General features: G+C 37.0%; 2 protein-coding genes and 2 long non-coding RNA genes across 4 annotated transcripts in view; 3 read left to right on the forward strand and 1 right to left on the reverse strand.

Moving 5' to 3' along the window:
* st8sia4 (ST8 alpha-N-acetyl-neuraminide alpha-2,8-sialyltransferase 4) lies at positions 1 to 18037 on the forward strand. The gene is made up of 5 exons (XM_082156865.1): positions 1 to 191; positions 6202 to 6330; positions 6629 to 6886; positions 14029 to 14322; positions 16816 to 18037. Exons 1-5 carry the CDS (start codon positions 70 to 72, stop codon positions 17096 to 17098), a joined length of 1086 nt encoding a protein of 361 aa, XP_082012991.1. The 5' UTR covers positions 1 to 69; the 3' UTR covers positions 17099 to 18037.
* Positions 198 to 2033, forward strand: LOC309488624. The gene is made up of 2 exons (XR_014202218.1): positions 198 to 1534; positions 1618 to 2033. It is a non-coding gene; the product is annotated as an uncharacterized lncRNA (long non-coding RNA).
* On the forward strand, positions 8688 to 12498 carry LOC309488622. Its single transcript, XR_014202216.1, has 3 exons — positions 8688 to 9239; positions 10123 to 10181; positions 10769 to 12498. It is a non-coding gene; the product is annotated as an uncharacterized lncRNA (long non-coding RNA).
* pdzph1 (PDZ and pleckstrin homology domains 1) overlaps positions 18006 to 22378 on the reverse strand; it is a 15029-nt gene continuing 10656 nt past the window's right edge. Inside the window, exon 13 of the mRNA XM_082156841.1 lies at positions 18006 to 20639. Within this exon, the coding sequence (XP_082012967.1) occupies positions 20540 to 20639 (100 nt within the window). The 3' untranslated portion in view covers positions 18006 to 20539. The remainder of the gene's footprint in view (positions 20640 to 22378) is intronic.

Consider the following 22378-nt stretch of genomic DNA (forward strand, 5'->3'; position numbering starts at 1 on the left):
GAGAGAGATGGGCGTGTAGCCGCTACAGGAGGACTCGACTGTTTTCTTCACATCTTCAGAAATATATTGATGTGCAAAATGCGGTTTACACGGAAATGTTGGACGATATGCACCATAAGCGTTCTGCTGATATTCTACAAAACGACAGATATTGGCAGAAATGAAGTGCATCAGAAAACTGGATTGACAGGGTAAGGGCTCTTCTGCTGTTACTGAACGTCGAAGTCTGATTCAAGTCTATGCGTGTCTCTGTGAACTATAGGCATTCATTTATGCTATATGTTTATTCATTTGTATCGTAAACTTCAGTTCGTGTGCCATAGCCTACTGTTGTTCCGCCTTTACTGAATTAGATCGAGTCACAGTCTTCGTTTGTTTTAGTTGAAAAGGCCATTTTATTCTTACACCCCCTTGTGAAAAAGAAGTGCACTTAATTGTATTGAATGTGCACTTTGCATATATATGTGTGTGTGTGTATATGTGTGTGTGTGTATATGTGTGTGTGTGTGTGTGTGTGTGTGTGTGTGTGTGTGTGTGTGTGTGTATGTATGTATATATGTATATATATATAGAACTAATTGCAGATAATGTAATATTAATGATTATAAGTCAGAGTACACTTTCATGACTATGTTTTAAAAAGTGCACTTGTAATAATTGCACATTAAAAGAAGGCATACCATAAATGACATTTTAAATAATTATGTTTTAATAACATTACATAAAAGTTTCAAAGAAATTACATTAAAGTATATTTATAAAGTATATAGTTATAAATAAATGTTTCTCAGTACATTCAGCACTTGAACCTTATTTACAAGACAATAGAAGTAATTATGAAATTACAGATGTACTTAAACTTAAGTAGGTCAAAAAGCCTTACTTTTTATACATTTAAAATATAATGCGGTTTCATTCAATTAAAAATAACATGCAATTACGTGTGTGAAAACGTCACACGTTACAATCAGTTTGCACTTCATTCAAAGAAAGTGCCATTTAAAGTATATTGTTTAAGCAAAATATGGTAAAGCATACTTTTTTTCAGGGCTAAAAAGTACGTAGCTAAAAATAAAATTCACTTTTCTTTTTTTTTATGCACTTTCCTGTCATTGACTTGCATGTCTTTTCAAATCCTAGCTGAAGTAGATCAAGTATTATAATACCCAAACATAAGTGTGTGTCAAAGAGAGTTTTTTGGGGGGCTTTTGAAATTATGCAATGCGTTAATTTGAGCTGAATGTTTTAAGTTTAAAAAGCAATGTGTTATTCACTGAAGAACTTGCTTTTGTTTTGTTTCAGGAACTGAAAAAAATGTGGTCAAGTTCATACTTGCTGAGATGCTTTACTTTACATGCTCTGCATTGAGGCAATTTGAGTTTTTCACAACAGATCATGAGTTGATGGCTTTTAGTTCAGTGCCAGAAGATCATACACATTTCGAAATAGAGACTACTTTGTTTGTGATTCGGCTCTGACGTGTGTGCGTGCGTGTGTGTGTGTGTGTGTGTGTGTGTGTGTGTGTGTGTGGTGTGTGTGTGTGTGTGTGTGTGTGTGTGTGTGTGTGTGTGTGTGTGTGTGTGTGTGTGTGTGTGTGTGCGCGTGCGTGTGTGTGAGAGTTATGTGTTGTCAGGTAAGTGAAAGGACAGCAGACAGCTTTTGCTCATTAGATGTGGTTTCCTTTTTCTCATGCAGAGTTGTTGCACATGGTTTTAAAAACAGAAGTAGAAAAAAAACCCACAGTAAATGTCAACTACATCTGAAGTTGAGTTTCGATTTGATTTTACGAGATATAAATCTTTTGGCATTTGTGCAGAGACATTGTGCTCATTTACAAATTGCAGATTTGTACAATCAAACAAAATCGTGTTTACAGTAAGTTTTTCCCTCACAAAAAAAATATGAAAATGATTTGTTCTCTTAGGTGAAAAGTTCCAGAAGAATATGTTGTTTCTGTTTAAAATCATGTTTCTGTGTAAAATCATTAGCAAAAAATGTAATTTAAAATAAAATAAAGTTTATTTTGCCTCCCATTGCTTCTCAAGTATCTTGATTCAAAAATGTTTTGATGTACTAAAAACTCAAAAACACTGAGTCAGAAAAGCACTTTTTGCAGTGTAACGCTGTAACGGATGAAGCAGAATCAGAGGTGTGGATGTAAACGCAAGCTGAATTTATTAACTAAAACAAGACCCAGGAACACGGGGATCCAAAGAATATAACAGCATCTTACAATCTTATAGACAAAGGAAAACAAGACAACTGAAACAGAGAGCTTTAAACACGTACTACTGGATCCAGTAGAGAACAAGAAACAGATGTGCAGGGTTCTTATTGTTAGCTGAAATTAAAACTAAAAAACTACTACTTTCACTACTTGAAATACTGAAATAAAAAACTGAAAGTTAGCAAGTTCATCCAGTAGCCAAGGCAGCATTTTTGTTAGTTGAACTACTGAAAACTAAAGCTTAAAGTCCCCCTGTAGTCAATCATTTTATCCCTAAAAACTCTTCTTTGATCACCAAAATATTTTTTTTACCTTAAAATATCTTGAATGTAACTCGACACCCTTGCCTCATTTAGTATGTGCGGTTCTATGAATATGCAAATGAGCCCCGCCTCCACTCACTCACTCAGCTCAGAGATCCACTGGTTGACGATCACACGTTGATCTGATTGGTTACAAGGTAGTTTGTGACGTCAGAAACACCAGCGATTTTCAAAGCGTGTGTTTGAGACTGTCTTTGGTTCACTGCAGTTTTAAGGAGAAAATACTCAGCAATGCTGTCGACTTATGTCTAACTTACAGAGATGATAATGGCAAAAATACACAACAAAATTACTAAAACTTTATATAATTTTATTTTAAAAAATATAATCTAATTCAAATGATTAGCAAAAACTATTATACATAGTATATCAACTATACTAAAATAACTGATGTGCAAAATCAGTATAAAGAAACAAGACAAGAACACAGGAAAAGTGAATGAAATTAATACAAAGTTAGAGTCTAGAAACTCTAGATAGCGCAGACTGACAGGTCCTTAACTCAATCTGCTTGTGATCACATCGTTATCTGTAGAGCACAGCTGATTGGTTCCTGCTGTCTCAGTAGCCAATGAGCTCGCTGCTCAACCTTCAAATACTTGGTCAGCATTTGCTACAGCAGTGCAGCGCTTTCAGAAACCCTCCACCCTCCCCAGCTCCACCTGTCTAGATCTGCTACGGGTAATTCAGTTATGTTATATCGTAGGGGTTAAACGACTTCAGGTCGACATTTATGTGTTGAAAGTCGAGTCGACGTCGACTAGTCGGTGATGACATCACTGATGAACAAATAAGCCTGAACCTCGAGCTGAGACTCGAACGCGTGTTGCCTTGTGCACAGATATGGCATACTACACAGATTTCTGCTCGTTCTAAATCAGATACAGATCAAGTAGAATATAGTAGAAGTAAAGTACAAGGTTCATTAGCTAACATTAGTTAATGTATTAACTAACATGAACTAACCATGAGCAATACATTTGTTACTGTATTTGTTAATCTTTGTTAACATTAGTCAATAAAAATACAGTCATTATTATCTGGTGTTACCAGATTACATTTATATGAATGCATTAGTGAGAGAGAGAGCGATTGCGTGTGACTTGCACATGGCAGCTTCCCTCTACACCTATGCTGAGGCCACGACTCAGTTTCCAAATAGTTTCTGAATTTGATCGACTCTTTTGATCTGAGATAATGGGTTAAAGTTGGGCCATATATTAGATCTGGTTTTATCATATAACGTGCACATTCCGGACACTGTGATTTGATGAAGTAATTTAGTTTTTCTGATCACAAAAAGGTGTTTTTCAATGTATACATTTGTAGGTACTGAGGATCAGAAAAATAACCGCTACGACTAATGTTGAGTTTGCAGAGTAATATAGAAGTCATTGTGAATCTACTTTATCTGAAACTTTTTTCTATCTCATTAAATATTGATGCACATCTGAAGCAATTTGATTCCACCTGATCTGAAAATGTGGAGACTATTGCTTCTTTTAAAGCTATGAATTGTAAGCCAAATTCTCGGCCATGGTTAGATGAAACGGGCCGTACTCTTAGGAAACATACTCGGCAAGTGAAAAAGAGATGGAAGAAAATACAGAATACAAGTTCACTATGACATCTTTAGAGAATCTCTGCTAGCATTTCAGAAGTCTTCGAAAGATGCAAAACATACATTCTGATGTGATCTCTCGCAAGGCAAATAAAATTCTATTTGCTACTATAAATTCAGTTGTTAACCCTGCTCAAAGTCTGTACCCAGATCCCTCTAATTTAAGTTGCAAAGATTTTCTTCGCTTTTTCAATGGGAAAATTGCTGCTCTACGCTCCAGTATACTGCAGTTACCAGCGGCTGTATCTGTACCTGTAGTGTTACTGAGTGGAGAGTCTTTCAGTCTACAACTCCTTCAGCTCTGGCTGACACTGTTCATCTCAAACCCTCTTCCTCTAAGGGTGATGTTATTATTGCTTTTCCATTATTGCACCAATATAATTTCCTCTCTACATGTTGCACTGTAAAAAGGGATCAGTTGACTTAGGAAACCCATTGCCTTAAAATTAAGTAAATAAACTTCATGTTTAATCGTGATGTGGAATTGTCAAGTTTACATAATTTCATTTTTTCAATTAAGCATTACGTTTATTTACTTAATAATTTTAAGGCAACGCGTTTACTAAAAAAAATTTAAGTAAGTAAAGTGAACTCTTTTTACAGTGTGCCTTTAGGATCCATCTTCTGAAAATACACTGTGATGCGGACGACACTTCCAGTGAGACAGTCGAACATGAACATGAACATTATCAATCATTTATTGGCCTGTCTACAGGACATCAAAGCCTGGATGGCTGCAAACTTTTAGAAATTAAATGATGATCAAAATGAGGTCATTGAGTTTGGCCCTAGATATCAGGAAGTGGCTCGATGTTTAAAATCGAAACAAACAAATAAACTCGGTGGTCAGATCTAGTTTCTTTACCACTGACTCTTAGCCAAAACTAAACTGAAAATCTTTGCAATGATCTCCCTCTTGCTGTAAGGTCAGTAAAGCCACTATCGGACTTTAAGGCCATGTTAAAAGCACATCTTTTAAAGACTTCCTGGGCATCTTCATGATGGGTGTTTGATCATTACCTTGTCTGTTTTGTGCATTTTTTTCCCCCTTTCTTTCTTTCTTTCTTTCTTTCTTTCTTTCTTTCTTTCTTTCTTTCTTTCTTTCTTTCTTTCTTTCTTTCTTTCTTTCTTTCTTTCCCTGTACTCCTCTAATTTTGTGTTTATTAGTGTTTGTCAAGCACTTTGGGCAACAGCTGGTGCATTAAATGTGCTATATAAATAAATGAATGAAATGAAATACTAATAGTGAAGCTGTGGATTTTAGTTACTACGACACATATGCTAGAACCTTTCAGTTTCTAAGCTATTTTATTGATAAATCACAGAACAGAGTTTACAATACATTTCTGCTCTACTGAATGTGCGCGCGATCTTCACGTGATGTGCGCGCTACTGTGTGTGTGTGTGTGCGTGTGTGTGTGTGTGTGTATGTGTCTCTGTGTGTGTGTGTGCGTGTGTGTGTGTGTGTCTCTCTCTGTGTGTGTGTGTGTGTGTGTGTGTGTGTGTGTGTGTGTAATGCAGCAGCAGTTTAGAACGGCGATGAACTTACCTGTACAATAAGCTGTGTAAAACATGCATTCACGCGATCAATGTTGAGCATCCAGATGTGATAATCAGACATATATCTTGTGGAGCGCTCTCTCAGTATGCATTTATTTGTCATTTTAACTGAAACGGAGCGTAAAAAATGGACTTCAAAGATTCCTTATCCTGTTGCGCCCTCTATAGGCCATGAATGATCAGCGACTAGTCGACTCGACGTCAAGCTTAAAGCGTCATGCCAGACCATTAAAGTCAACTAGTCTGTTCAACCCCTAATATATTGATGAATAATATATTGGTAGTGCTGGCCTTTTTTTTTGGATACTCGCTGATAGTGTGACGGATGGGTAATAGTACACTACATGTTTCTGCTATCACACTGTATGAATGAGTTTGACTACATGAGCACAGTATTGAACCCACTGCTAGTCTCAGTACTGGTGCATATGCTGGAGTTACTAAACCAGACCCGTCTTCTGTCTGAACAGGAACTCGAGGGCGAGCAGCACTCGACTGATGGTCAACGGCTCCGAGACGCCTCTCGGCAGTGGTGTCAGTGATCTGAGTGACCTGGGAGTGGATTGGAGGCTTAATGCCACCCTTGTGACCATGATCAGGTGAGGAACCTGCACTATATATTAAAAAGTTTTTGTTAGGTAATCTAAAAATGTGCTTAATGTGAGACTTGTACGTTAATCATAGGCTGAGTTGAGAGGGATGAGTCCCTCTTAGTGTCCAGAAGTTTTGTCAGTTTCTGTACTTTTTTGATAAGCACAGGAACAAATAAAGTTTGTTTCTATAACATCAAAACAAAGCATTCTTGAGGTTCATCCCGGATTTAATGAGAACTAATGAGAAATGTCAGTATTAGCCTGTAATCTTTTCCTTTTTTAATCTGTTTCAACACATGGAAAGGAAGGACATACTTCGCTTCTTGGATGCGGAGAGAGACGTGTCTGTTCTCAAGAGCAGTTTTAAACTGGGCGACACATACCACTACGTTCTGGACAGACGCAGGACCTTCAATGTTTCTCAGACCCTGTACAGTTTACTTCCCGAAGTCTCTCCTCTGAAGAACAAGACGTTCAGAACATGTGCTGTGGTGGGAAACTCGGGCAGTCTCCTAAAGAGCGGATGTGGGAAGGAAATAGACAAGCATGATTTTGTTATACGGTAATGTATTTCCTTCTTTGCAGTAATTGAATCATTACCGTCTTCTGGTAAGGCAGAGTCTATTAGGGTCTAAATGGTCATGTATCTCTCTCACTGTATCCGTGTTTTCACCGTCTTCACCTTAAATCACATTTTTGGAAACCTGAACCAGGGACAAAAGCTCAACGTCATTTAGAAACTTTTCACCCCAAAATAAAAAAAAATCATGTCATTATGTTAGTATAATTGATATACTATTGTAGATTTTAATATCATTGTATTGTAAATATGAATGTTTTTAATATTTCGATTTAGTTTTTTAATAATTAGATTAAAAAAATGTTTTTATTGTTTTTAACAAAAGTTTAATAATTTTGTTGTGCTTTTGCCATTTTCAAGTCAAGTCAAGATTTATTTAGCCATTTCAACATTACAGTTGATAGGAATTTGTCTTGGTATGCTCACATATACAACTTAATTAACAACAATACACTAACACAACACATTCCACACGTAAACCTCACATATACCCCCCAATAACATCAAATACACAGACATGAACAACACATATTGCACATTAAGTGTGTCAGCGGGTTATGAACCAGTCCATAAGTGCTTGGTGCAAAAGGCACAAGGCAAATATATTAATAAAGCATAAGGAGTTAAGATTGGGATAAGTAAAGGTGAGTGGTGGGGTGGAAAACATCCAACTAGTTCGTGAACTTCATTTAATATAAGCATTGAATGTTCTAGCTTCAGAACATGTTTAGATAACGTATGGCTTGGGGATAGGTACTATCTCTGAAGCGTGATGTTCTACTGACGATGCTTCTGTACCTCTTCCCCGAGGGCAGTAAAGTGAACAAGTGATGTGCTGGGTGATAGGGGTCAGTGGTGATGTTTTTCGCCTTCTTAATAATTCTGGAGTTGTAGTGTGAGGCTATGGTAGGCAGACTACAGCCAATGATCTTAGAGGCTCTTCTCACCACTTTCTCTAGCTGTTGCTTACCCTGACTGGTCGCATTACCATACCAGGACAGGATAGAGAAGGTCAGCTCACCTTCTATGGCGGCTCGGTAGAAATGAGTCATGCCTTTCTGGCTAACCCCAAATTTCTTCAACTGACGGAGAAAATAAAGTCTCTGATGGGCTTTGCTTACAATGAGACTGATATTCAGGTCCCATGAGAGGGATTGATGAATGCTGGTGGCCAAGAAACAGAAGGAAGAGACCCTCTCCACATCCTGATCATTGATGGAGAGGGGAAGATGCCGAACTGCCTTCTTCCTAAAGTCCACTATCATCTCTTTAGTTTTAGATGTATTGAGAATTAAGTTATTGACCTCACACCACTTCACCAGCTGTTCTACTTCACCCTGATAACCAGATTCATCCCCATCAGAGATAAGACCTAGTACAGTGGTATCATCTGCGAATTTGAACAGTTTAACTGATGTTAAATTGGATGTACAGTTATTGGTATAAAGAGAAAATAAAAGAGGAGACAGGACACAACCTTGTGGGGCGCCAGTGTTAAGAACCCTGGTTTATGACACATGATTATTAATTTTAACATATTGTTTCATGCAGGACAAAAAATTCAAGATCCATTGACACACACACACACACACAATTTATATATATATATATATATATATATACACACACACACACACACACAATTTATATATATATATATATATACACACACACACACACACACACACACACACACACACACAATTTATATACACTGTTAGACTTTGCCGTAATTTTACAGTTACTTACCGCAAAAAAGCCCAGTAAAATACCACTTATATTATTTACGGTTAACTACTGTAATATGCACTGCGTTATGGGTATTTTTTATGAAATTTACAGTAACTTACTGTATATGGAATTTACAGTACTTTACTGTTTACGCAAAAGCAGTAGTGCTACTGTAAATGAAGAAGACAGATTTTTTGAAATTTGTATATGCATATTGTATTTATGTTTTAGGCATATTAAAATATCATATGATAATGTTTTATATTTTCCCCCCCATCTTGTTCTGCAGATGAAAATCATGAATCTGCATTCTAATTTTTAAGCTATGCAAACACTGGATGTTTATATACATATACAAAAATTCACAACTGGTTCCCATACAGGCAATATAAATGTATTTTTATTTTATTTTAAATTAATATAAACTTTATATATATATAAACTTTGCTTACACCTCACAAAATTTATATTGTTGCAAAGCCCGCGCAACAACCTGGCAGAATGTAAACTGAGGTTTGTGTGACGTCACGTGTCGAGTGCGCGCTCATAACGGACGTCCCTGCTGAGAGTGGATCGCTAGACGCCAGCTGGGGTTTTTTCTGAGGTAAGTACTTTTTACTGAACAAATTTATTTTATAAGTTACTTTTACAAAGTAAACCATTACCAATACTAATTAAATATAGCTACATTTATGAAGAAAGTAACTTAAATAATAAAATCTAATAGGCTTTTAATAACAGCACAGGACAGTCTAATTTTCCTCGAAACTGCTGCTTTAATATCCCATTAAATGCCATAGAATTGACTGACTGCCTATTCCAGTAGATGGACCCAATCTAATATTTACACAAACAAAGGTTTTCTGTCCTTTTTACGACCAGTTATGGCATATTTTACTCGTCAGTTAAATGCGTTTTGAAGTAAGGCCTAGCGCGTTTTTTCAAAGGCACTCTCTCGCGCTCTCTCTGCCCCAGGCCCGGTTCAAACGCAAGCAAGAGATTGCTACTTTGAAACTGTTACTTGATACTGTTATAATATATTGGCGAAACAGATTTGCCAAACCAAACGCTCCAGTGCATATTTGTGCTTATTTGTTTTCGCGCTCTGGAGAACGCAGGAGTTTTTATTCAGTGCCGAATTATGCAGGCTCGCGAAAACTCTCATTAACAAAGTGTAGACACGATGTAAGAGATGTGACAGCTACGTATAAATGCTGGATTCACTCTGCACAGGACCGAAATATGACATGTTAAAATAGTAATGCATTTAAAGCAATGTAAAGGCAGACTAATTGAAAAATATTCATTGCAAAATATTAATTTTTAATTCTATGCCAATTATTGGTATTTAACTGTCATCTGATTGATCAATCTAGCAGTAGTCCTAGATCTGTCATTTATCATGTTCATAACATATAGTCATTTGCCAATAATCATTGCTGAAAAATAATGTTTCTTCTATTTCTCTCTTTTCCCTGTGTCAACAGGAGCTAACTACAGCCCAAAGGCTCTTTTAAAAGCCTCAGCACTGAGCATCTTTGGCTTTGTAAGTATGTTTTGACTAACTATCAGATGCATTATGTGATATTGTAACATAACTTGCAGTACTTGCAGCATAACTTTTTTTAGGAGCACTTTCTGATTATTTTCAGTTGTACACCTTTTTTTTCAGGATTCTTTGAATAAAAAGTTCAAAAGAACAGCATTTATCTGAAATAGAAAGCACTACTGTTCAGTCAGTATTTTTTTTTTTTTTTTTTTTGGGGGGGTTGTTGAATGAAATTAATACTTGAATTCGACAAGAATGCATTAAATTGACTTAAAGTGACAGTAAGAACATTTGTAATGTTACAAAAGCTTTCTATTTCAGATTTAAGTTTGAAGGGCCATAAAGTTACTCAGTGTACCTTTAACGTAATTGTACATTCAGGCAATTAATAGAGTTCCCTAACAAGGGATGTGCAATAAAGCTATACTATTTAAACTAACTCGACTGGTAATAACTGCTGTTGCACAAGTTGATTCCTCATCTGTCCATGAACAAATTTAGATTAAATAAACTCCAAAACTCCAAACTCAACCATTTCTCACACATTTTCTCTGTTTTTTTTGTTTGTTTGTTGTTTTTTTCAGATCAGCCATCAGTGGTTTACCGGTATGGAGGCCAGTCAAGACCAACTGGGATGCTTTTGTTGCGTATTGTCATGATCCCTGCTTTGATTTGTTATGAATCCAGTTCTATTTTTGCCGCAAGAACACCACAGACACAGTGTAATCACCATGGGAAAATCTCAGAGTAAAACTGGGAGTTGTGAAAAATATGATACACCGGTGTATTGCCAGATGAGAAGTTTATCTATGTATTATCTTTTTACTCTTTTAATTCATTTTATAACTGTACTGAACATTTTTTTATTGTTTTTATAACTGTTTTAAAGTGCCCCTATTATCCTATTTACTACAACACTTACCTACAACAGGTTTACGTGCATCAAAGGTAAAAAAAACTGTTGAATTTTCTCATAATATACATTTGCACATCACCACATTTTTCAAAGATTCTTAAACGGCTCGTCAGATGAATCAATCTCTCTAAATCCCTCCTTTCCACATGCTACTGGCCAGACAGCTCAGTCAGTTGTGTTTGGTTTACTGCGTACAGTGCGCGTGTCTTAAACAAAAACACCCATTGCCATAACAACATCAGCTGTCCTGAGGCTTCCTACACCGTAAACTAAACACAGTAACGAACAATGACATCGATTTGACCATATCCGAACGCGAGTCCAATAATGAAACACTGGGAGAACTAGTTATTCAACCCGAACCTCCATCACAAGGACGACACAAGCAGGACGTTTCTCAGTGATATACTGCATTAATAGACACAGTTATAGATAATCGTGGCCCACAAAGTGATTAGCATAGGTATTTAAAGGGTTAGTTCACCCAAAAATTTAAATTCTGTCAGTAATTAGTCACCCTCATGTTGTTCCAACCCCGTAAGATATTTTTTTATTAAATCTGAGAGCTGGATCACTCCTCCATAGGCTTCTAAGACATTATAACTTGCTGGCCCAGAAAATGTATTAAAGACATCGTTAATATAGTCCAAGTGACTACAGTGGCTCAATCTTAAGTTTATAAAGCGACGAGAATACTTTTTGTGCGCAAAAAACAAACAAAAAATAACGACTTTATTCCACTATTCATTTCCTTCTCTCTGGGCCTCGAGTTAGTTCACGTATTATAACTGCGCAGCGCTTCTGTATTGTACGTCACACGCATCACACACATGACCAGCGTCGGCCAATAGTGTGCCTACGTGTGACGTACAACACAGTTATACTACATGAACTAACTCGAGGCCCAGAGAGAAGGAAATGAATAGTGGAATAAAGTTGTTGTTTTTTTTGTTTTTTGTTTTTCGTTTGTCCACATTCCTCTCCTACGACGAGACAACGTTTTGACAGGCCATCCGTCCCATCCGTCACATATCCGATTTATATCTGATTTATTTTCACATATGAATGAGGCCTGAAACCGATCTCGAAATATCTGAATGCATGTGTTTTTTTTCCTGTTTACACTGTCATAGAACACATCCGATCTGTGGCCTTAGAGCTGTTACACACTACATGAAAGGTCATTTTCAAAAATCCATAATAGGTGCACTTTAATTTTCCTTGCTTTTATTTTGTGATTATTTTAATTCCTTACTGTGTAAAGCACTTTTAATTGCCAAAGTGTATGACGTGCTATATAAATAAAACTGCCTTGCCTAATGTTGCATCACAATAAATAAATAAAATGGATGTAATTGATTGTGAGAGTGAATAAAGAATATGCTGATGTACATGGACTCAAGTTGATTTTTTGGAATTTATTCAATTCAATAGCATTCATGTAAAATATAAATAATAATATAGTGTAAAATGGGCTGTAATACTGTAAAATGAAATTGCGGTATGGACATCATACTGTAAAATTAAATTGCGGTAAGGGCATCTTACTGTAAAATTGAATTGCGGTAAGGGCATCTTACTGTAAAATTAAATTGCGGTAAGGGCATCATACTGTAAAATTAAATTGCGGTAAGGGCATCTTACTGTAAAACACATTTACAGGTAAGCTACTGTAAAGGGGAACTTACAGTAACTTACTGGCAATAGTGCTGCCAGTAAGTTACCGCAAAAATACGATAAAATGTCTAACAGTGTATATATATATATATACACACACACACACACACAATTTATATATATATATATATATATACACACACACACACACACACATTTTAAAATGGCAAAAGCACAACAAAATTATTAAACCTTTGTTAAAAAGAACAAAAAAAGTAAAAATAAAATCTAATTATTAAAAAAAAATCGAAATATTAAAAACATTAATATTCTTTATATAATTTTTTTTTTTTTTTACTTTTTTTAAAACTTTTTTTGTACTCACCAAAAATGAGAAATGTTGCCTTGGCCAACAAAAATAAAATAAGTTAACATTTTTATATTTTATTTAATTCTAGTTTGTTTTATTTCAATTAACGAAAAGGATTTTCTTTTAAATTATTATTACGTTTTATTTAACAACAACAAATAAACAATCAACATAAAAGTAGTATGTACAACTTGTGCTCTATAATTCGAGTCTCCAGAAGCCAAACTATAGCTTTGTGTGGAGGAACAAACTTAAATTTGAAGTAATTATTCACAGATAATCTTTCCTTCAAATCTCCTCACACTCACTTTTCCCCTAGAGAGTCGAGTTCAGCCGGAAGGATGACCTCTGACCTGACAGCTCTTCTCTTATAGCGAAATCCTCTGACATTTTTCATTAAATCTTCCCATTTTAGACTTCCCATTCCTGACTGCCATGTTGTTTTGCTCTATCCTCTGCGTTTCCACATTTGCCATTTCTCACCTCCGCACGTCTTCTTACAAAATCCCACGGCTTTGCTTCAGAAGGCCTTTATTAACCCTGGAGTCGTGTGGATTACTCTAATGATGGATGTGCTTTTTGGAGCTTCAAAAACTTTGGCACTATTCAATTCCATTACAAAGCTGGGAAGAGCCAGGATATAATTTAGGGATTAGTTCACCCAAAACTTAAAACTCTGTCATTAATTACTCGCCCTCATGTCGTTCCAAACCCGTGAGACTTTCGTTCTTGAGGGTCAGTAAATTATGGGATGATTTTCATTTTTGGATGAATAACCCTTTAAGTTTCACATGGTTGAATGGGATCTTTTGATGCTCCGTCGCCTCAGTCCACATTATTAAAAAGCAGTGACATCTGTGTTTATAAAATAAAGTGAGGCGGAAGTTTGTTCCTTAAACTGTAATATCTCTAATCTTATTTTCCACCTGGTTCTTGCGCAGGTGTAACCTCGCTCCTCTAGAGGACTTTGCAGATGATGTGGGTTTGCGGTCAGACTTCACCACCATGAACCCCTCAGTGATCCCGCGGGTGTACGGTGGTCTTCGGGATGAAGCGGAGCGGGGGAAGCTCATCCGGCGCTTACAGCAGCTGAACAGCAGCGTGCTCTGGATCCCGGCCTTCATGGTGAAGGGCGGCGAGAGGCACGTCGAAACCATCAACCTGCTCGTTCTCAAACACGGCCTGAAGGTGCGCATGGCCTATCCTGCGCTCCGCTTCATCCATGCTGTACGAGGGTGAGTTGTAACGTTTCAAACTCAATTACTCAATTCGAATTGAGGTGGAGAACTGTAATTAAAATATATATGTAATGAAGTGTAATTGAAAATTGAAAATCAGGAAAATTTATATCACTGTGATTTTTAACTAGAAAAGGGAAAGTTTGTCAAGACATACTTTAAAAGTGTAAAAAGACTTAATGTTTGAAGGGTTTTAATCCCATTGTTGTTGTAGTTATTTTCTATATTTCATAAAATTTCATAAAATCAATTAAGTTCATAAATAAATAAATAATTGTAGGGATGCAGCGATATGACATTTTTTATTATTCTTTATATTTTAAGCTGATAAACGATATATTGGGAAATAATTCCCAACTTTATTTTACAGTAGTGTTTTCATTATAATTTGATGTAGTCTATATGACAGATTTGCACTTTACTGTATCTTCCTTTTCAAAGTGATTTCAATCATATTTCTAGAAATTCAAAGCCATCATGTCGAACATCTGAAGTGTCTGTTGAAGGAAACAATACGTTATTTGTCGGCTTTAAGATATCGGCCTAATTTTCTTATCAGGGTCGATAACGATAACATTAAAAATGAACATACTGTATTTCGGCCGATGCTGATATGGTGGCCGATATATATCGTGCATCCCTAACTTCACTTCCCAGAATGCATTAGCTGTGTTTAAATTCTTGGAATTGCAATTCTGTAAGTTGCACTTCCTCTCGCTGCTCTTAAATATAATTTGTGTAAAGAGTAATGTCTCAGTGTTAGCTTTCATTCACGTAAGATGCCCTAATGAGCACTGGCTATTCTTCTGTTTATATTGCACTGGTTGATATGGCAGTTGTCTTGAATTTATACCAGGATTGTACATTTGTAGGAAAATTATTAATTGTCCTTTATTGACTTGTCTTCAAAATAATCAAGCAGTTAATCTGTGAATCATTAACGTTGATACTGCAAAACACATGTGGAGGACTCCAAATATAATGTGCACGTAGCCTACTTTTATATTTTAACGTGACTATATAACGTGAATATAAAGGGGATTTATGTTTATAGTGCTATAGTAGTTAGTGTAGTAATGTGTAGAGACCTGATGACCTCTAAATGTCAAAATATCATGAAGAATTTGATTCCCCATTTCATGACCCCTCTCAAACTTGCCTGGGCAATTGCAAATGAAAGAAAAGAATATATACATATTACACATTTACAGTTAACAGAATCTGCTTCATTCTTACTGGATGTTCGTTTGCAGTACGTTCTGTCACTTTTCACAATACTGTATTTTCGGTTAAAGTCTCCCTGTAGTAAAAATCTAGTTTTTAATGTTGTTTATGTGTCTATGTGGTGTTATTAATATGCTTTAAGACAAACCATGTGTAAGTTCATAAGTCGACAGCATTGCTGAGTATTTTCTCCTTAAAACTGCAGTGAACCAAAGACAGTCTCAAACACACGCTTTGAAATCGCTGGTGTTTCTGACGTCACACACTACCTTGTAACCAATCAGGGGTGCGTTTCCCAAACAACGACGTTACTCGCTGCTTAACTGCCATAGAACGATGCATTGTTGAAGAAATCAACTAGCTAGTCACGACTGTTTCCCGAAACCATATTGTCGCAAAGTGGTCGTTCAACCACGTTAGTTTATGACGTCTCGCACGTGATAGAGTTATAACTTATTTTAATGAATCTGTTTGAGATTGAATTAACGCTAGATGTTTTGATATAAATTACAGATATGGCATCTGAGGACTATTTCTCATTTTTCTCAGTTATTTTGCTTTATTTCCAGATTCAATCATAGACTCGTTCTTACATAGTAGAGCACGTTCACACATGCACACTCTTCAAAAACGGTGCTTTAAATCTCTTAACGAACTAAAAGACGTAAATTACATTTTTATGTATTATAAATAAAAAACACAGGTTGCACTGAATGTCAGCTTGCTTATTTTGCTCAATGTAAGGATTTATTGAGTCCACATGTCATGCAAACTAGAAACTCTGCTTCTAACCACAGGTCGAGAGCTGTCGTTCCAACCACACAACTCTGCGATGCTGTTTGCGAATGTTCGTTAGAACGATGGTTTCGGGAAACACTGATTCGTTGAACTATGCTGATAACAACAGAACTTGCGAACATAGGTGGCTAACGATGCTTTTGGGAAACGCACCCCTGATCAACGTGTGATCGTCAACCAGTGGATCTCTGAGCTGAGTGAGTGAGTGGAGGCGGGGCTCATTTGCATATTCATAGAACCGCGCATACTAAATGAGGCAATAATGTAATTTTGGTGATCAAAGATGAGTTTTAAGGGATAAAATGATTGACTACGGGGGGACTTTAACAGATTAAAACAAATGTACCGATCTCTTACACATTTTAATTATTTTTCATTTCGACCAAAAATATTCAAGCCACCATCCTAATAATTATAATGTAAATATTATCACACTTAATACTTAACAATGTATTTTTCATCTCTTAGGTTCTGGGTCACAAATAAGATCAATATCAAACGACCCTCTACCGGATTGCTGATGTACACGATGGCCACACGCTTCTGTGATGAAATCCACCTGTACGGATTCTGGCCTTTTCCAAAAGACACCGACGGAAATCCTGTTAAATATCATTACTACGACACACTAAAATATCGGTATTTTTCCAGTGCGGGTCCGCACCGCATGCCACTGGAGTTCAGGACGCTCAAAACTCTGCACAACAAGGGTGCACTGAAACTCACAACGTCCAAATGCACATATTCTTGATCCGCAGCTCGCGGACGAACACTGTGATGAGGAGACGAGGAGGTGCCTTCAGCTGGAAACTGTGACCGCTTCATCTTGGGAGAATTTAGATTGGTTTACTATTAATAATGTGCAATGTTTTAGATACTGAATAATCTACTCTGGTTTTAAGATGACAGGCGAAACTTAGTGCTGAGATATTACGATCTATATTAATGTCTCACACAGAAGATGACAAACACACTGTTTGAGAGATTGTTGTCTGTTTCTCTATACTGTACTTTTTTAGTATGTAGAAATGGTTATATTTTAATTTATACAGAGATTCTGTATGTATGATAGACTATATGGCCTTCAAAACCCTCGAATTTTAAAACTACTTCAGACTTTCGGGTCAGCATCAAAGTTTGTCATGATAAACTTTTATTATCTAATGATGTTTTATATCATACAGTTCCAAAATCCTCAACCAGGTAAACATGTCCAAAATACAAAATTTGTGTAAAATATACATTTTATGAAGTTGCTGTGGATTACAATCAAAGGGCCTTTTTTTTTAAAGTGATTAATAATTGTAAATGATCTCTTTTATAAATTATACTGAGTTCAAAGGAACACATTTCTGGTTCGGTGTGAATGAATCTTATGTTTACACCTAAAAAAATTATTTTAAAACTGACTGAATATATTGTATGTTGTCCAAGTCATTTGAAATCATTGTACTGAATGTCATAATGTGTTGGCATGCTTGAAACAGATGTTCATTTATTGTTCTCTACTTTTTAAAAATCTTTTATTTATGTATTTTATGTTTTAATGTATTTTTGAACATGCTGGGTGCATTTCTAAGTGTTTTTATACCGTTTGTATTGCTGTCATTTTTTTTTAAAGCTTTAATGTTGATTTCAGTTTGCCAAATTTCTATGTGGAAATACATTTTATACAAAAGCAAAAAATCAACTTGATTTGAATTTGTTGACACTTCTGATTACTTGATTTCTGATTGGCCTACATATCACATATAATACATATAATTATTTTGAAATATTGCAATATAATCTAACCTATGCAAACCGTTTCCACCACAGTAAAAATTCATGATAATGAAAAACTTTCTCATAATAATGACTTCTAATTTTTACAAGAACTGTTCTGGTAATAATGACTTGGCATCTAATGTAACTAGCCCTGTGTTGGTCTGGCTGTCCATCCATGGTGTTTCCCAGCCCGAGACCCGAGACACGGATACACTCCGGCATCCCTGCGACAAGCCGTTTGGAAGTTGGATGAATTTTCTTTGTTAACAGGACTTTGGTGGTGGCATGGCAAACATTCAAAAAAAAAGCCTAAGAATACAAACCTCAATCACATTTTTCAGATATTTTCAAATATAATCTGCATTTAAGTGAAAGAGATTTATTCCTTTTATGTATTTTTATAGTTTTTCTACATTCACAGAAGCGCTGCATGCACGTGTGTCATGTGACGATGTGAATCCTTATGTTCTGCTGCTTAAGATGCTATTTGCCCATGTAAAAGTGAACCAAAAAAAATAGGTATTGATAATGGGTCGTAGACACATCCATTCCAATTCAATTCTAATTTAACATAATTGTGTCAGTTAACGGTTAATGATCTGTTAATGAGCATTGGTTGTCAGTCAGGGGGAAAAAGAAATGAACTTCCCTAATGTGACCGCCTCATTTTAAGATGGGAACCCCCCAAAAATAATATACTGGCTATGCCACTACTACCACGTACACCCCTTCATGGCAACGATGTTCCCTGATGACTGTGGCCTCTTTTAGCAGGATAAGGATAAAAATATAAAAATGGTTCGGGAATGATTTGAGGAACATGACAAAGAGTTCAAGGTGTTGCCTTGGCCTCCATATTCCCCAGATCTCAATCGATTGAGTATCTATGGGATTTTCTGTATCCATAAATCCGATCCATGGAGGATCCGCGTCGCAGCTTGCAGGAGTTAGAGGATCTGCTGCTAATGTGTAGGTGCCAGAAACCACAGAACGCCTTTAGAGTCCATGCCTCCACACAATATTACGCTGGTGGATTTAATGTTGTGGCTGATCAGTGGTTATATATAAATTCATACAAAATATTTCACCCCTCAATGACACCGTTGACCTGTGTAATCATGAAACTTGTATTACAAGAACAACTTTTGTGAGGTAGAACATAATGCAAGTCTGTATTTTGGCAAGCTTTCTTAGTAGCATTGGGTATTAACATGCAATACAAGCACTTAAATGAACAGACTACATCAAATTCTAAGCTAATCATTAGGGAATATTTACACTTGATCAATTCATATGTTTCACTGATCAGACAGCCATCCAATCATCAAGTGTTAATGCATTTGAGATGGGTAGCAATCCAAGAAGTGACCAGGTGTAAATACTCCCTTAGTTTGGTAATAATTATTATCCAACTGTAAACTGGAACTGAAAACATCCGGTACTATTAAAAAAATATTAATACAAAAAGCCAGAAATGTATCCTTATTTATACAAAGAATAGGAAAAATTCATAATTTTGCCATACAAATAGTACAAATGAGCTAAGACAAAGCAATAAGATATTTTACTGTGGGTTATATAAAAATGACTAAATGTTTTATGGAACTGATCTAGACAGCAAAAACCAAGAAAATGTGCATTATGTACAAAAGCGGTGGCAGCGTCTTCACATAGTTAGCAAATCCTGACACATAATCAGAAGTGAAAGTAGCTATGTGACACAAAAAGGTTTACAGGAATGCAGGCCTGAATGCAAAGAAACATAACTTAACGGTTAAGTGGAACTAAAACGAGATTATGAAAAAGTACAATATGTATAAATGTGAAAGAGAAAACAGTTTAATGGGAACAAATAATTCATTCTTGAAGCTCTATATAACATAAGCTTGGTATGCGATCTATTAAATCGCTGAGGTCTGATGGTGATGCCCTAATACTGTATGTACATTTTAGTATGAGTTATGCTTCTGCTTCTATGCTAGCAGCCGTCACAGCGCAGCGGGATCTGTGCAGGATCTGGTTGCCATGGCAGCTTCATGCGCTCGCGGCTGCTCTGCTGTCATAAAGCACTTGAATATTATATATGGAGTTACACTTATTTTAGGTTTTATCATGAGATGATCAGCAGATTCCATCTTAATTTTTTAGGTACTTTTTAATGTTCTCATCAAATTGTATAAGTTCGTTAAACAAATGCAGCACTTCAAAGCCATTCTCCAGATCACTTCAACATATGTTTATCAAAATGGTAAAGATCCTATCACATCTTATTACTTACAACTGATCTTTCTGATTTTGTATCTCATTGCCAGTGTGGTGTGATACAGTACGTCTGTAAGGCTTTACAAGGCATAGGATCTTCACCATCACGTTCCCTCCACCGCTAAACTTGTTGTGAAACGCCTCGTGGCAAGATCTGTCTTGTTCACATTCTTGTTTCCTCTGGTGGGCGACTCATGTAGTCTTGAATTGCTTGATGCAATGGCAGCCATTTTCCTATAGAAGATTTGATTGCACTAATCCATCTAGGGAAACAGTGGAGAAAAGGATCATGTTATTAGCCACCTTGATAAAGACAGCATGGACTATCATTTAAATACCCGACAGCAACATAGTGTCGGCCCAGATGCGGTACACATCTGGTATTCGTGGATTCCACACGGCCCAGATGTGGGCCGGATCTGGGCCGACATTATGTTGCTAAGGTATGCAAGATACACTTGTTACCAGAGCCTTTCTAGCTTTTCATCAGTTCTGGGGAACAGGACTTAAAAAATAAAATAAAAAAAAGTTGATACTATAAATTGTCTTGCCCTGTCGTTTACAATCTGCCGGCAATAAAGTGCTGCTTAATAACTAAAAAACGATAGGAGACAGTGGACTGTAGGAAAATACAGCATATATGCAGCCTAAATATCCACCTCATCTAGTGCTCTTTTTGATTTCTGTCTGATAAAGTATCCTGTCACTATTTCAGTGCGAAAAACCACTTCAAATGATTATTTTTCAATCCCGTTGAACCGTTTAGAATCAATACAGTGATTAATTCGTGAATCTGGCATTGCTAGTTCAGATTCTGAATAGCTGATAGCAAACATATGGCATGATTGCTGAAATATTGTCAAGGAAAATAATTCTCAGGTCAGTATATGTAATCATCAGAAATATATTTTATCGGGGTCTATTGACGCACCTGCTCGTTCCAGACCTTGCCTAGATCTGGCCCACACGTGGATTCAACACGACCCAGATGTGGGCCGGATCTGGGCCGACACTATATTGCTGTCTGGGTTAGTAGGGCTGAAAACATCTAGGTTACGACTGTAACCATGGCTCCTTGAGAAGGGGAACGACACGCTGCGTATTTACGCTGTGGGGAATGCCATCAGCATGACCGGTGTCTGAGGCACGTGAAAACAAACAGCAATAATCATTGGCGGACGGCAATCAATGGCGTCACACGCAGAGTGCCCATGAGTATAAAAGGGTGCCTGAGTTACACGTCATCAACTCTTTTGGCAAGCCCAAGGTTTGCGTCTCGCAGCTTCTCGTTCCTCTTCTCAGGGAACTAGGGTTACAGTCGTAACCTAGATGTTCCATTTCAAACTTTGACTCTGTGTCGTGGTATTGACACTATGGGGAAACAATCCCCACTACACCATGCTGAGGGAAGGCCTGTCTCACTAGGCTGTGTGAATATGCACAAACATAGTGGGCACAGCATAACTTGACTCTACAAATTACTCAGCCGGAGTCAAAAGCATGTCAACCCCATGGGCACATCCCATGTGACTCATATGGTGGCACTACTCCCTAAGGCAATAGTCCCAGGTACCGGGAAATATCCCCCAGGTTCCAAGGCAAGTCCCGGCTGTAGCCCTACACGGCCCAAAGAGCAGAGCTCGAAGGAGAAAACACCCAACATAGCCTCAGCTTCTGTCAGGCATATCTTACCAGTATTTCGACAAAGGGATCAGCCTACCGAAGGGAGCAACATAGTGTCTTACCAGATCCGGCCCACATCTGGTTTCCACACGGGCCCGATGTGGGCCGGATCTGGCCCGACACTATGTTGCTGTCTGGATTCCCAACTACAACCTTTAGCATACAATGTGCTAAAATCCTCAGTAATTTAACACCTCAGTATAGAGAGAGTAGGTAACCACTTATTCTCCTGCACAGGCTATACCCTTCAGGGTGCTATACACACTATAACATTACATAATGCAGTTTGGCCAATAACTCTCCTCACCCAGGCTCAAAA

Source organism: Leuciscus leuciscus (genome assembly GCF_965113295.1).
Source record: "Leuciscus leuciscus genome assembly, chromosome: 24".
Taxonomy (NCBI): domain Eukaryota; kingdom Metazoa; phylum Chordata; class Actinopteri; order Cypriniformes; family Leuciscidae; genus Leuciscus; species Leuciscus leuciscus.